Source organism: Acomys russatus, chromosome 31 (assembly GCF_903995435.1).
Source record: "Acomys russatus chromosome 31, mAcoRus1.1, whole genome shotgun sequence".
NCBI lineage: Eukaryota > Metazoa > Chordata > Mammalia > Rodentia > Muridae > Acomys > Acomys russatus.
In genome coordinates, this window is record NC_067167.1 from 29,096,238 (window position 1) to 29,110,029 (window position 13,792).

Consider the following 13,792-nt stretch of genomic DNA (forward strand, 5'->3'; position numbering starts at 1 on the left):
CCTCGGTCACTGACACCAGGGGCGGAGAGACCCCACTTTTTAAAACGCTCTCGTCACGACGGCGCCGCCCGGGGTTCACCCGAGCCCCCTCGAAAAGAGCACCCACAAGCACCTTAATGCTCGACTCCATTCAAATCACGCAGCCAATAGGAAAAAAACCCTCCGCCCTGGGCAGACGCCTCGCGCGGCCGGGACGAACCCGGGAGGCAGCAGGCCAGCCTGGCACCGCCTCGCCGGCCGACCGGCAGCCTCCAGATCCCTCCGTCCCCCGGGACAACCTTCCTTCCCGGCCTCCTCCCTTCCAGGAGCGGCCCAGCCCCCGCAGCCAGAGCCACACCCGCTTCCCTCCGGTGGCGCCCCCGCCGCCGCACTCGCAGGCCTCGCTCTTCCTGGGCCGGGCCGAGGCGGGAGCGCGCATGCGCACTGGCCGCAGGGGCGCCTCCCCAGGCCGCGATCTCGCGAAGTTACGCTCGCCCGGGCAGCCGCTGACGGGCGGCCGTGCCGGGGGCGGGAGGGCGTCTGTGGTAGGAAGAGAGGTCCGCTCTGCCGGGCTCGCCCCAGTGCTCTGTGGGATACTGGAAGTCTCGAGCGTCTCCTCCCCGGCTCGCAGCTCCGCTCGGGCCCGTCTCCCCGCAGACACGGTCGCACACCCCCCGCGTCCCCTCGCCTCCCTCGCCGCCGCCCCCTTCCCCCCTCCCCCCCAGCTCGCGATAAGAAGAGCCGGCGGCAGGAGAGGGGATGAAGATGGCGGACGCGAAGCAGAAGCGGAACGAGCAGCTGAAGCGCTGGATCGGCTCGGAGACGGACCTCGAGCCTCCCGTGGTGAAGCGCCAGAAGACCAAGGTGAAGTTCGACGATGGCGCCGTCTTCCTGGCCGCCTGCTCCAGCGGCGACACGGACGAGGTGCTCAAGCTGCTGCACCGCGGCGCCGACATCAATTACGCCAATGTGGACGGACTCACCGCCCTGCACCAGGTCTGTGTGCCCCGCCGCCCTCACTCCGACCCCGAGCCCACGTCGTCCTCGCGACCCCGGAGGGGGGGCTCCGGTGCTGAGGCCGGGGGATGGGGGTGGGTGGGTGGCGGGAGACTCCCTGCTGCGGGTGAGGGGGCGGCTCCGTCCCGGCGAAGGCTGGGCGCGGGGCTCCCATGCCCCCCCCCCTTTCAGCGCCCCGCTGCCTGTGCAGTTTGGGAGCTGCTGATTTTTTTCTGGGCGCCGGGCAGAATAGGCAATGGTCTTCTTGGGGCCCCAGGGCCATTTGTGGACGTGTATCTGGTACTCTGGGTCGAGAGGAGCGGCAGTGTAAAGGGTTGTGCCGAGGCCCGGTTGTCAGGGATAGACAGTGTGTGTGGGGCGTGGGGAGGGTTGTCGGGATCCACTAACAGGGACTCTTGGGGGCAGATGGACCCCTTTGGCCTGTAGGTGGGCATTGGTTTTGGTGTACTTTTTAGGGCTTGACTACAAATGGTGATGATGATGATAATAATAATAGTAATCAAGGGCTCTTAAGCCGGGTGCCCTGAGCGAACGATTTCCTGTTTTCTCCTTTATTACTCTTGGTCACTGGGGAGGGGGAAACGGGGTGTAATTAACTAATCTGCAGTGGCCGAAATGAGAGGAGATGGTAGTCTGTCGGATAAGGAAGCCTTCCCAGTGGGCTTGCCCACCTCTCAGCCAGAATCTACGGATTCCGGTCCTCGAGTTTGTCGCAGTGTCACAGATCTCTGAGCCGTGGCTCCTGGAATGTGCACTGGGGCTAGAAAGAGCATAATAAACACTGTGCACTCCTCAAAGACGGTTGCCAAACTTTGATTTTTCTTTTGGGGTTCGGGGGGGGGAGCCATGGGGGGGGGAAAGAAAGCTAATCACAATCTTTTCTCAAAATGGATGCTTTGTGCATGTTAAAGTTTTATAGTAGTCCGATTGGGATCTCTCAATGTTAGCCAAATAAGGAGAAACTATTGGCAATCCAGAGATAATGTTGCTTTGCCTTTAACAAGCCAAAAGCAACAAAACGCTTAGAGTTCTGCTTTGAAAAGCAAGTTTTAAGTGCTGGTAATAGGTGCCATGACATAGATTCCTTCTAGTTATATGTTAAACAACTTGAAATTACTAGAAAACTCACAATGAAAAAGACTTTCCCGGCTTTCTCAAACTCCACATGGGTGTGCGGAAGATCATGGCTTTTTTTTTTTTTTTTTTTTTTAATAATACTGTGGTTAAGTTTTAACCTTAAGAAAGGTTCATACTTTCTATATAAACTTTGTATTTTGTGACAGTTAACTTTATACCCTTTGAAAGACATAGTATGGAGGTATTTTCCTTTTATCGCTAGCTGCTTATTAAGTGATGACCATTTAAAGCTTTATTTGATCAAATACGCATATCAAACTTTGTGTGGCCTTTGTTTACAAAGTTGACTGAAAGGATTGAAATGACTGACAATTTGCAGGACAAATCTGGAATTTGGAACGGCACCCGGTGAAAATATAGCAAGTGCAAGCTTCGTTTGCCTAAAGCTTAAGACGTAGGGTAACTATGTAGATCTGAAGACATTGTTGATAGAAGGCAAGCAACTTTGGCACTAAAAAAATAATGTAACTGTATAAAATGGAAACAAGAATCAATTTCCTTTCAAATGTCCTTGGCAAATTTTAGCGTGAAATTGGTTCTGAAACACACAGTATGTCAGAATAATTGGATAATGGTTCATATCAGTATGTTTTCTAATGTTGCTAAGTAGAAATGTAAAGTTGCTTCTGTGTGGAGAATTGCATTGGCTTGGAGGAAGGGGATGACTGCTTAACTTTTTTTTTTTGTATTGCTGTACTGGTTTAGATAGTAGAAAACACATGAGATTGAGTTTTACAGACATGTGTTTCTCAGTATTCACTTATTTAAAGAGACTTACTGATAGTGATTTGATTAACTGAATTCAGTAGTTTGGTGAGTTTTGGTATAGTCTTTATTACTGAACATTTTGCTTGCGCTGACAAGCAGGTAAGGAGAAGTTTCTAAGCTTATTTATGCCAATTGTATAAAGCCTGTTTATTTGCCATTGTCATAGAGCCTTTTCCTAATTTATTTGCATAGTCCTTAAGTCAGTGAAAGCAACGTCTTAAAAGATGAAACTCTGAGGAGCTAGAGAGATGACTCAGTGGTTAAGAACCGTGGCTATTCTCCAGTAGGACCTGGGTTCAATTCCCAGCACACCCACATGCCAGCTCACAACTGTCTGCAATTCCAGTTGCAGAGGATCTGACACCCTCATACAGACAGACATATATGCAGACAAAACACCTATGCAAATAAAATAAATAAATGATTAAAAAAAAAGATGAAGTATTGAGACATTTATTGTGATCCTCTATTCTTATTTGTCTTGTACTTGTTTTCCATTATAACTGTGAAGAAAAGGACTTCACTTTGGGCAGATTCAGGACATAATTAGTGAGAGGTAAGAAACAGAACTCCTCCTCTTCCTGGGACTTCAAGCTTTTGGGAAGTCTCTTGAATGATATTTGTCTTCATTAGCTAACAGTAAAGTAACATATTGATGTGGTTGGTGTCTAGTCCTTGTATATTATACTCTGAAAAGATCATACAATAACTAAAATGATTTACCGGTCTAATTTTTTTTAGTCTCTGCATGGTCCAGATGAAATAGCTTAAATTTTGTCAACAGGAAAAAAGCTTTGGGCACTTCACAATCCACAGATACACTTAGCACCTTGCTATTTTCCTTACATTTATAATACAAGTGATTTGTATTTAAAGGGTCACTTATTGGTTGGATTAGCTCTCATTAAAAGCTATGAAAACTCAGCTACTGCTCTTTATCCCCCTGGATAAAAATGTCATCCATGTGGAGAGAAAACAAACCTCCGTCTTGGTCCCTGGAGTAGCCTTCCTCCTCTTCCCAGTGTAGGATGCCGCGCTTGGATTTTTCTCAATACCAGGTCTAGAATACAATTTCAGTTTGTTAGTTGGCAGTATTCACCTACAGAGTTTTGTTTTGTTTTTTCTAGCATCTGTATTTTAGCATGCTTTGTAAACATTTTCAAGATCTATAGGGTTATGGATAGAATACCTTTGGCTGTCCTTGCTGGCGTGCCTAAAATGTTAGAGTGATGATTTAGAGTTTCACTTTTTTAACCTGAAAATCTTAATTTTTTCCTCTTTGCTGAATGGTTTTCAAGTCAGTTTCTAGTTCCCACTCTTCTACCGCACCCAACTTACTGATATAAAATGACATATAACTATATATTGTAATTTTAACTAAAAATAGATAACTTTAAGTAGTCATGTACATTCCGATCTGTTTCTTTAGCCATAGGTTGACAGCTGCTTTGTTTTCACAAAACATTTCTTGAAGGGATGTTTACTGTTCAGAGAACTTTTTTGTAACTGAGTTTTATAATCTGTTTTAACACTTAATTGTTTAACTGTTTTTTTTTTCATGTCTTGAGGTTGTATAGAATACTTTTTAAGCAATTTGAATATTCAGCTATCGTGTTAAATTACCATGAATTTCAGCCTAAACGCCAAACTAAAGCATCACTCTTCTGTAAGTGCAATCTTTTCGTTGTCACTTCTATTTCAGTTAATGATGCCATCGATCTCAAGATAAAGCTAATAAACATTTTACTTATAGTCTACTCATTGTCCCTGTGTGCATATGTCCACTCAATCGCCTGTCTTCAGAATTTGTATTCTTGAGCTGGGCGTGGTGGCGCACGCCTTTAATCCCAGCACTCGGGAGGCAGAGGCAGGCGGATCGCTGTGAGTTCGAGGCCAGCCTGGTCTACAATGTAAGTCCAGGACGGCCAAGGCTACACAGAGAAACCCTGTCTAAAAAAAAAAAAAAAAAAACAGAATTTGTATTCTTTTCTTTGCTAATTTGATTATCAATCGGTTCCATGCATTATATTTTTTTCATGCATTATATTTTTATCCTGGTATCATTCTAACAATTTGTCTTCCCATCTTTATATGTTCATATATGCATGTATATATGGCTCAGTTTATGATAAATACTGATTTCAGAAAATTTAACAATCCTATGTTATGCCTGTCCTCTTAGTGTAAGTTTAAAGCACATTGTCATTAGTTTATGCTTCATAACTGTGGAGGTGGTGGCCTAACTTTCATTGGAAATGAATCTTTTTTAGTTTCTGCTTTTAGTCGTCTCTTTTCCTCTACTACAATATCCTTGCTTTCTTTACCAGCCCAAATGACTCTCTCCAAGGTTTCATCCAACTGCCAGCTGCTTTGAACTTGGGTAGCTGTGGTAGCCAAGATGGGTGCTACTCTTGAGTCACGCCCTGCACTCACGCACAGTCCATCAGCGTTAGGAAAACCTTCTCGCTGAGCAGTGTTTGGAAGCTTATCTCCCCAAACTTAGAAGAATCCAGACCCATTCTTCCATATTTATGTTTCCAGGGCCTGACTCACTAAAATTTGTGATTGAATTGCTTTAATTTCCTTTTATAAGTAAGTTTTATGGTTACTTGTATACTGTGAGACATATATTTGAATCCTGCCTTTTGAGATATTTAGAATACTGGTCTAATATTGTAGAACTTGTGTTAAGTGAATGAGTAAATGAAAAACTTGGAAATGAATATTCGGTATATTTCTTTAAATTGGGATTTTAAAGCACTTCTAAGTATCACCCACTTCTATTAAAAAGTCCTCACCAGCTTCAGTTTTGGTTAAGTGGAGAAAATATAGTAGGTTAACGACTTCATAAGAACCTTAGATTCTAAAGTGAAACTGTCTGTGTTCTTTCCTAATTGTACAATATCCCCTCTTTGTTTCCAGCTAGACAGATGTGTAGATAGGCTTAATATTAAATCATTTTGCTCTTAAATACAAGTCTTGTCAACTTGTAAGGGACCTATTGAAAGCTTCTTTGTAAAATGTAGGAATAGTGTAGTATATTTTTTTTCCTTAGGAAACAGAGCGTTGAGACACCAAAAGCGGTTGATTCTGAATTGCCTGTTGCAGAATAGTTCAGGTGCTTAATATAAGCAATCTGTTTTAAACTGAATACATTTACAGTTTTGCAACCTTTTCCTCTTTTATTTTTGTCATAAAATGTTAAAGTTTTGGAAACACCTATTGGATCCGTTATAAAAAAGTACTAAAATTTTTCTTTTAAAATGTACATGAAATTATTTTCTGCATACTTTCCTTTAGAAAAGCTGTGATACTTTATGTTAATGGCTCATAAAACTTTTTATTGAAATCATCCAGGATCCATTTTTTTTTAAATTTATTAAACAAATCTCTAAAGCCAAACTGATCCCTCACTTCACACAAGTAAATGGGCAATCTAGCCATATATGGGGCGTCCTGGTGCGCACAGCACCCACGCTGCTGCTGTTAGAATGCCTTCTGCAGTTGCTGGCTTTGTGCTTCCTGGCAACACTTTTGTGGTCTGACTTTGAAGTGTCATAACCAAGACTGTCTTTCATGAGCTTTAGCTTCAATGTGATTGCGAGCTGTGACTGCGCAGTTTGTAGTGTAACCAGGTAAAAGCAGCGCTGGGTAGACCAGAGGAGACTTCACCATCCCTCTCTTACCTTGTGCTCCGTGTTCTATTCAGTAGGAGAAGCACATTTCAAAATCTAAATGATCTTGAGGAAACAGCTGTTAGAAACCTTTACTAGCAGCAAGGGCAAAACATTTTATTACTGCTATGTTATTTCCTGACCCGTCCTAAAGGTACTGCTTTCATTGCTATGGGGTCTGTTTAAAATTAATAGCCATTTTCTGCTGTACTTTCTTTTGAAAGTTTATCGTTTCCACAATCAGAGTGAAGAGATAGGATGTTCACATGGTGATACAGTCTTCACCACAGGGTTGAAGACCTCTAACAGTTCCTTTAAGTTTATTTTAAGTTAGGGTTGAATGTGCAGTAGCCATGACTTACCAATGTTTCATTGAAAAGCACTGATTTAGAAACATACCGCTCTTAATTATCACAGCCTCCTTCCTTTGTTCAAGGTTGTCAACACAGTAAAAGACAAAACAAATTCTAAAGCAGGTCTGAGTCTAGTGCCCAAGCTTTATTCTAGATGGCCTCTTTTTTTTTCCTGAGTTATGATCTCTTTCTATATAGTCCTAGCTGTCCTGGACCTTGCTAGGTAGATAAGTCCAGCCTCAAACTCTCCTGAGGTTAAACTTATGCCCCCATGCTTGCTGCTTATTTTAAGTCTGAAAAGAAAACATTTTTAAGTGTTTCGGTGATGTATTTTTTGTTTTGTTTTGTTTTTGTTTTTCGAGACAGGGTTTCTCTGTGTAGCCTTGACTGTCCTGGACTTGCGTTGTAGATCAGGCTGGCCTTGAACTCACAGTGATCCACCTGCCTCTGCATCCAAGTGCTGGGATTAAAGATATTTGAGAGTTTCCCCTGTAAATCTGCTAAATGGAAAATCATGTATAGGTACTTTTTTTTTTTTTAATCTATTTCTGTTTTAACTAACACTTGAAATCTTTTGATGGTAATTAAAATACTATAGTAATATATTTAAATTACTCTAGAATTCAGAATTGCCCTAGGTCTTGCCAAGATTGTTTTGTTGACCATTAAATAAAGAATACTTTATTTTTAATTTACTAAGGAAATTACTACAAAAATACTCCTTTTTTTTTTTTTTTCAGAATATAGAATTTAGTTTTCCTTTTGCTGATAGTGACAATTTATATTACTATGTTGGCTATGTATTTATTTACAGTGATATATAAGCTATATATATAAGCTATAGGAAATGCATATCTGAGATAATAATGAAAACAATCTCAGGTTGGCGTGGTGATGCAGGCCTTTAATCCTAGCACTCTGGGAGCCAGAGGTGGGTGGATCTCTGTGAGTTTCAGCATGGCCAGGGCTACATAGTGAGGTGCTGTGTCAAAAGGAAAAATAACCTCAAATTGACATCACTATGGAGCATAATTACTTCAATTTACTTAGTGTACAGTGATCATTGATCTTTGTAATCAGGACACGGGATATTACACAAAATGCTAATAATGTTATCTACAGTGGCTTCTGATAGTTAAAAGTTTCTGACAGGAAAAAGTTCCATATTTATATGCTTCCATAAGTCTTTGTGCTTGTTGTTATCCGCTGGAATGTATCTCCCCGCTTATTTTTATTAAGGCACAGCTCGAAGCACCAAGTGAGCATTCTTGACCACTGAAGAGCACTGTGATTCTTTGCACTTTCTAAACCATATGTTTAGCATTTATAGACTACCTGTTATTGGAAGTCTATCTTATCTTCTGACAAAATAGAAAATTCCTTAACATAGATATTTTTCTTAATTGATTCTTTTTTTTTTTTTTTTTTTTTTTTCCGAGGCAGGGTTTCTCTGTGTAGCCTTGGCCATCCTGGACTCACTTTGTAGACCAGGTTGGCCTCGAACTCACAGCGATCCGCCTGCCTCTGCCTCCCGAGTGCTGGGATTAAAGGCTTGCGCCACCACGCCCGGCTCTGATTCTTTTTCTTGCTCTTCTTTGTCTGCATTTTATTTCAGTAGATGCACAGTGTCTTAATTAAAAACAAAAACTGAACATTGTAACTTCTAACAGTAGAATTCATAGAAAATGAATTGATAAATTGTCTGGGCAACTATGACAGTTAGAATGTATCAGTCAGGGGGCACACTCCTTTAGTCCCAGCACTTAGGAGGCAGTGTTTGTGTTTGAGGCCAGCCTGCTCTATATAGTGAGTGCTAAGACAGCCAGAGCTACAGTGTGGGCCCCTGTCTCCCGGAGGAGGGTGTCAGAAAAGTTTATGCCAACTTACATTTAAGTAGCCATTATTATAGTAAAATATCTGTATTTTAGATGTACATTTAAAATGGAATATTTTACTGATTACTAATACAAGTGGAATTTTGCCAAGTTTATGTAATTTAGTTTCAGAATATCATTAAACAAATTCCTTGGTAGCACAGCAGTAAAAGCAATACATACATTGTAGTGTTTCTAGTTACAGAGTCTTTTCTGAGTTTTCATGATGGAGCCTCATATGCCAGAATTCTCTGACCCCACTAATACTTTGTGCTTATCTTGTTGTGCTGGCTAGCCATAAAAAGGCAAGCTTCACTTCTTCTGTGTTACTGCCCTCAGCGCCTGCTTGACTAAACGTTCTTTTCTGGGTGGAGACATTCCAAGTTGTCATGTGTCATATAGGCATTTGTGAAATGACATTCACTAGAAACCGTGCAAAACAGTGAAAGCATCTCTCAGCTGTTACCTTTTTAGTCATCTATTTAGTATGTTATGTGCATTGAGCAAAATAGTCCGTCGAGAGCCATACCTAATAGAAAGCATTAGCTTGAATATTATACCCCATACTGACCTGGTTGGGTCTTGGTGTAGTGTGGGCTCCTAAAAGAATTCAAGATTGTACACACTGCACTGTCACTGTTTGTAGCATTAGAGGAGATTAGATTTGACGGGTATGAATTGATACCTTCTTTTAATCTGATGACCATGTACGAAAGTATTTCATGAACTGATTATTAGACTACACAAGTATGCATGCACATACTCAGTTATGGCTCACCCTTATGTTGAGGTTTTATGTATCTTTTTGTTTCTGGATTTGTGTAAAAGGAGATGTCTGTGCTTTGGAGCATTTGCAGAACCTTTGCAGCATCAGCTCCAAAGCATTGGTATGAATGTCCTCTGTACTGACGTATAGTCAGGAGAGTTATGTTGTGAAAGGTTAGTCATTTGGAGAATAAGATAGATGTGGTAATAATCATGGTATCATATCAGTAACTACATACTTTCTACAAAGCTTATTTAAAAATTTATTACTTGAGACTTTTATACATGCAGATACGATGTTTTGATCAAACACATCACTCCATTCTCTTCTTCCCAACTCCTCACCTTATCTTCCGCCAGATTTCATGTGTTCTTTTTTTTTTTTTTTTTTTTTTGAAACTACCAAATCTGCCTAGTGCTGCCAGCATGTGTATAGGTAGGTAGGTGTGGAGCCTCATCCCTTAAAAAATGAAACAAAACTGGTCCCCTCTCCCCCCCTCCCCGCTCCCCCAGCAGCCAGCAGTTGTCAGTATCTCTTCAGCTAGAAGTGGGACTTTGTCTGGCATGATCTTGTGCAGGCTGTATACATGCAGCCATAGCTTCCTTGAGTTCATGTTTGCAACTGTCCTATCAAGTCATGAAGACACTGTTTCACCACAGTCATCCACTACTTCTGGCACTGTCTTTGAACCTTGGGAGGAGGAATCTGATATAGATTTCCCACCACAGTCTCCTACTCCCAGCACATTGACCAGTTGTGAATTTCTATATTGATTGTCATTATTGCAGTAAGAAGGGTTGATAGAGCACTAATCTGTTGGTCTAAAGATAAGTACTTAGGGAGCTTTTTAATTCTGTGCCCATGTGCAGGATAATAATATTGGGTTCTTCCCTCAGGCGTATGATGTATCCTCTAGCCATGGTCTCCTGGCTCTGTTAGTGGTGCCAGGCATGAACTCCATCTTGTGGAACAGACTACAAAGCTTATTTTTAATTAGAACATGATCATAAAGAGGCCCTCTGATATTTTAGTCAACTCTTAGCACATTTTTTACATTGGGTGTAAGTTTCAGAATTTCTTTATAATGAGCCCAGTATATTTTTTTGTGGTCTAGGTTTTCCATGAAAGAAGTCAGTACTACTCCTCATAGCTTGTTAGTTGTGTGTATATGGTTTTGTTCCTACCCAGATTTGGATGTTATACTTTGTTAAAGGCATGTTAATTAATCTGTGTAATTTTTCTTACTTTTTTTTAACAGATCACTAGCCAAAGTTGTTCCTAGCTAAAGTTTTGATGCTTCTGTACCCAGATTTGGATGTTATATTTTATTAAAGGCATGTTAATTTGTGTAGTTTTTCTTAAAACTTTTGAACAGATCACATGTTCAGTAATTTCTGTATCCTTACAAAGTACATTGGGCAGTCCACATAACAGCATAGGTTTTGTCTTGTTCTTTAAAATATGTCTACTTGATCCTTTCAGCCATCATTTTTCACACTAAAATGTCTAATCTCAGTACATTTATCTTACATAGAAAGAACTGTAAGTCATTGAGATTTCAGTACCTTCTGTGCTCGATTTTCTTGTTTGTTTTGGGGGCAAGGTTTCATGTAGTTCAGGCTGCCTTGAAATCCTGGTCCTCCTGCCCCAACTTCTGTCTCCTTTTTTTTGTGATTGTTGTTGCATATGCATATTTTGGCAGACAAAGGTGTTTAGGTAACTAAAACAGCATAGAAAAACGTGGAAGATGTTTAATATTAATCAAAGGTTCAGGATTGAAACTAGCCCCCTAAAAGTCTAGTATACTCACCTAATACAAGTATTTGGTTATCTAGAGTATCTATAAGTGGGATCATACTTAGTTTTATGGTTCATAACTTATTTTGAAAATTAAACATCTTCCTTGTAAATCAGTGTTGATACAGTTTACCTTTAATGGTATATGGAATTTGACTTCGTGTTTCTGAATTTATTTGATGAATGTTTAGTGTCTTTTCCACTTTTTCATGATATAGCATGCAAATACTATATCATCTTAACTCTGTTATCATATTATATTCATTTGGTTGCTTCTGGAAAATGTAGTTTAAAGTCTTATGTTCTGCTCAAAATGTTATGGCGTTTTTGTACTTGTTTATAGAAGACATATTTTTAGTAAAGGTTCTAGTATATGAAATATGGAAAGTTGACCTTGAACAGACTGTTGATGACACATCTGTTAAACTCATGGGATGATGTCATCCTCCATAAGTCATCCATAGGAAAATTATTGTTTCATTACTCTATGTGGATATGTAAAAGTTGTATTCACTCAAAGAAATAGTTGGAAAAGAGACAGGATAAAAGAATTCTTCCTCACCCACTTGCTTTCTTGTTCTTTTGGTATGAGTACATGGTGGGGAGGAAAAAGGGGGAAGAGAGAGAGAGAGAGAGAGGAGGAGGAAGGTAGGAAGTGGGAGGGGAAGAGTGAGTATGGGCACACACGTGCCCAAATGTGTGTGTGCCAGTTCTGGCTCTTGGTGCTCACCTGTGAGTTCCCAGAGAGTCTCTGGTCTCTGCCTGCCAGGTCCTCTTAGGAACACCGGTATTTCAGAGGTTCATGGTACATATCTGCCTTGTCCATGGGCTCTGGGGCTTTTAACTCAAAACCTCCCATTTGCATGGCAAGTTCTTTAACTCACAGCCACATCCCTGGCTCATTTGTTTTCTTTACATAGATTTAATTCTAGGGGGCTGGAGAGAGGGCTCAGTGGTTGAGAGCTCTTCTGCTAGAGGACCAGGGTCCAACTCTCAGGATATACATGGCAATTCACCATTGTGTGTAACTCCAGCCCCAGGGTCAGTGGCCTCTGCAGGCCCCAGGAAAGATGTGGTATACAAACACTCATGCAGGCAAAACATCCAAATGTGTAAAAATAAAGTAATAATTAATTTTTAAAAAGTACATCATTAAAAAAAAGATTTAATTGTAACATTTTAGAAGTTTGAAATGTATGTTATTAAAAATGTTAACACACTCTGTATTTGCATAATGCCATTATTTATTTAAACTAGAGGTTAACTCCTTCGTGCAGCAAGTATTTATATAATCATATGTTTGACACTTTACTAGTCTCTCATATAATGTCCAGTGTGCTTTTGGTTGGCATTGTTAGCCAATGATAATAGGTCAGTAACTGAAAAGATACGGGGTTAGATTTTTAAAAACACGGACTTAGCCCAGAATACCAAAAAATATTTGACTGATAGAAATTTATTAATTTATGTCTTAACCACTTTGAACATGTTCTCTCTGGTTTGTTCTCAGAGCTCTTGTTCATTTTCTACTGTGCGTTTTAAAGGACGGATATTTCTAAGACTGTTGTGCCTATTTTGCTTGTTTTGTTGCAGTAGTTCCAACTAGTTTCAGAAAATCTGTTCTTTTTTTTTTTAATCCATCTTTGTTTTTAGTTGACATCATCACTCTTCAGCACACAAAGCTAAGATCTCATGCCATCTTATTTTCTCTTCACTTCTTTCATACAGTCATTCTTTCCCAAGAGGCTTATACCTGAAAAAGTATTGCCAATGGTGTATTGTTTTCTATTCATCCAAGAAATACTAAAGGTAGAATCTGTTCCTATCTTAGGGTGTCTATGGCTGTGATAAAACATCAGAATTAGTTTCACCTTAAGCTTCCAAGGCTGTCCCTGAGTAAAGCCAGTGCAGCCACCTGGAAGCAGAAACTGAAGCAGAAGCCAACGAAAAATAATGCAGTTTCCTGACTTGCTCTTTCATTTTTCTCACAACACCCGGATCACCAGCCCAGAGATGGCACCGTACACAGTGGCTTGGGCCCTCCCACATTAATCACCAATTAAGAAAATGTGCTATGGACTTGCCTGTACGCCAGTCTTACAGCAGCGTTCTCTCACTTACAAGTTCTGCCCTACTCTAGCTTGTGTCATATGTTGCGTACAGACGTAGCATACAAATGTTTATCAGTTGGTAAAAGGGCTTATTTTTTTGTTACTAGAATCAGAAGCTTATTCTTCAGCAGTTAAATGAATAGAATACTGACAAAAACTAAAGGTGAATTTCTAAAACTGGTGAATGAAAGATACCAGTCAAAAAAGACCACACGCTGTAAGATTTCATTATATAAAATGTCTCCAGTAGACAGATATATGGAGACAGGCAGGTCGACAACTGCCAGACGCTAGACATACTGAGGAGACGCTGGCT

At 40.7% G+C, this 13,792-nt stretch overlaps 1 protein-coding gene across 11 annotated transcripts in view; it reads left to right on the forward strand.

Moving 5' to 3' along the window:
- The first annotated feature begins 687 nt into the window (after positions 1-687).
- Positions 688-13,792, forward strand: part of Ppp1r12a (protein phosphatase 1 regulatory subunit 12A) — a 105,062-nt gene continuing 91,957 nt past the window's right edge. For all 11 annotated transcript variants that reach the window (XM_051172985.1, XM_051172981.1, XM_051172983.1 and 8 more), the window contains exon 1: positions 688-975. In XM_051172985.1, the coding sequence (XP_051028942.1) occupies positions 739-975 (237 nt within the window). In that variant the 5' untranslated portion in view covers positions 688-738. The remainder of the gene's footprint in view (positions 976-13,792) is intronic.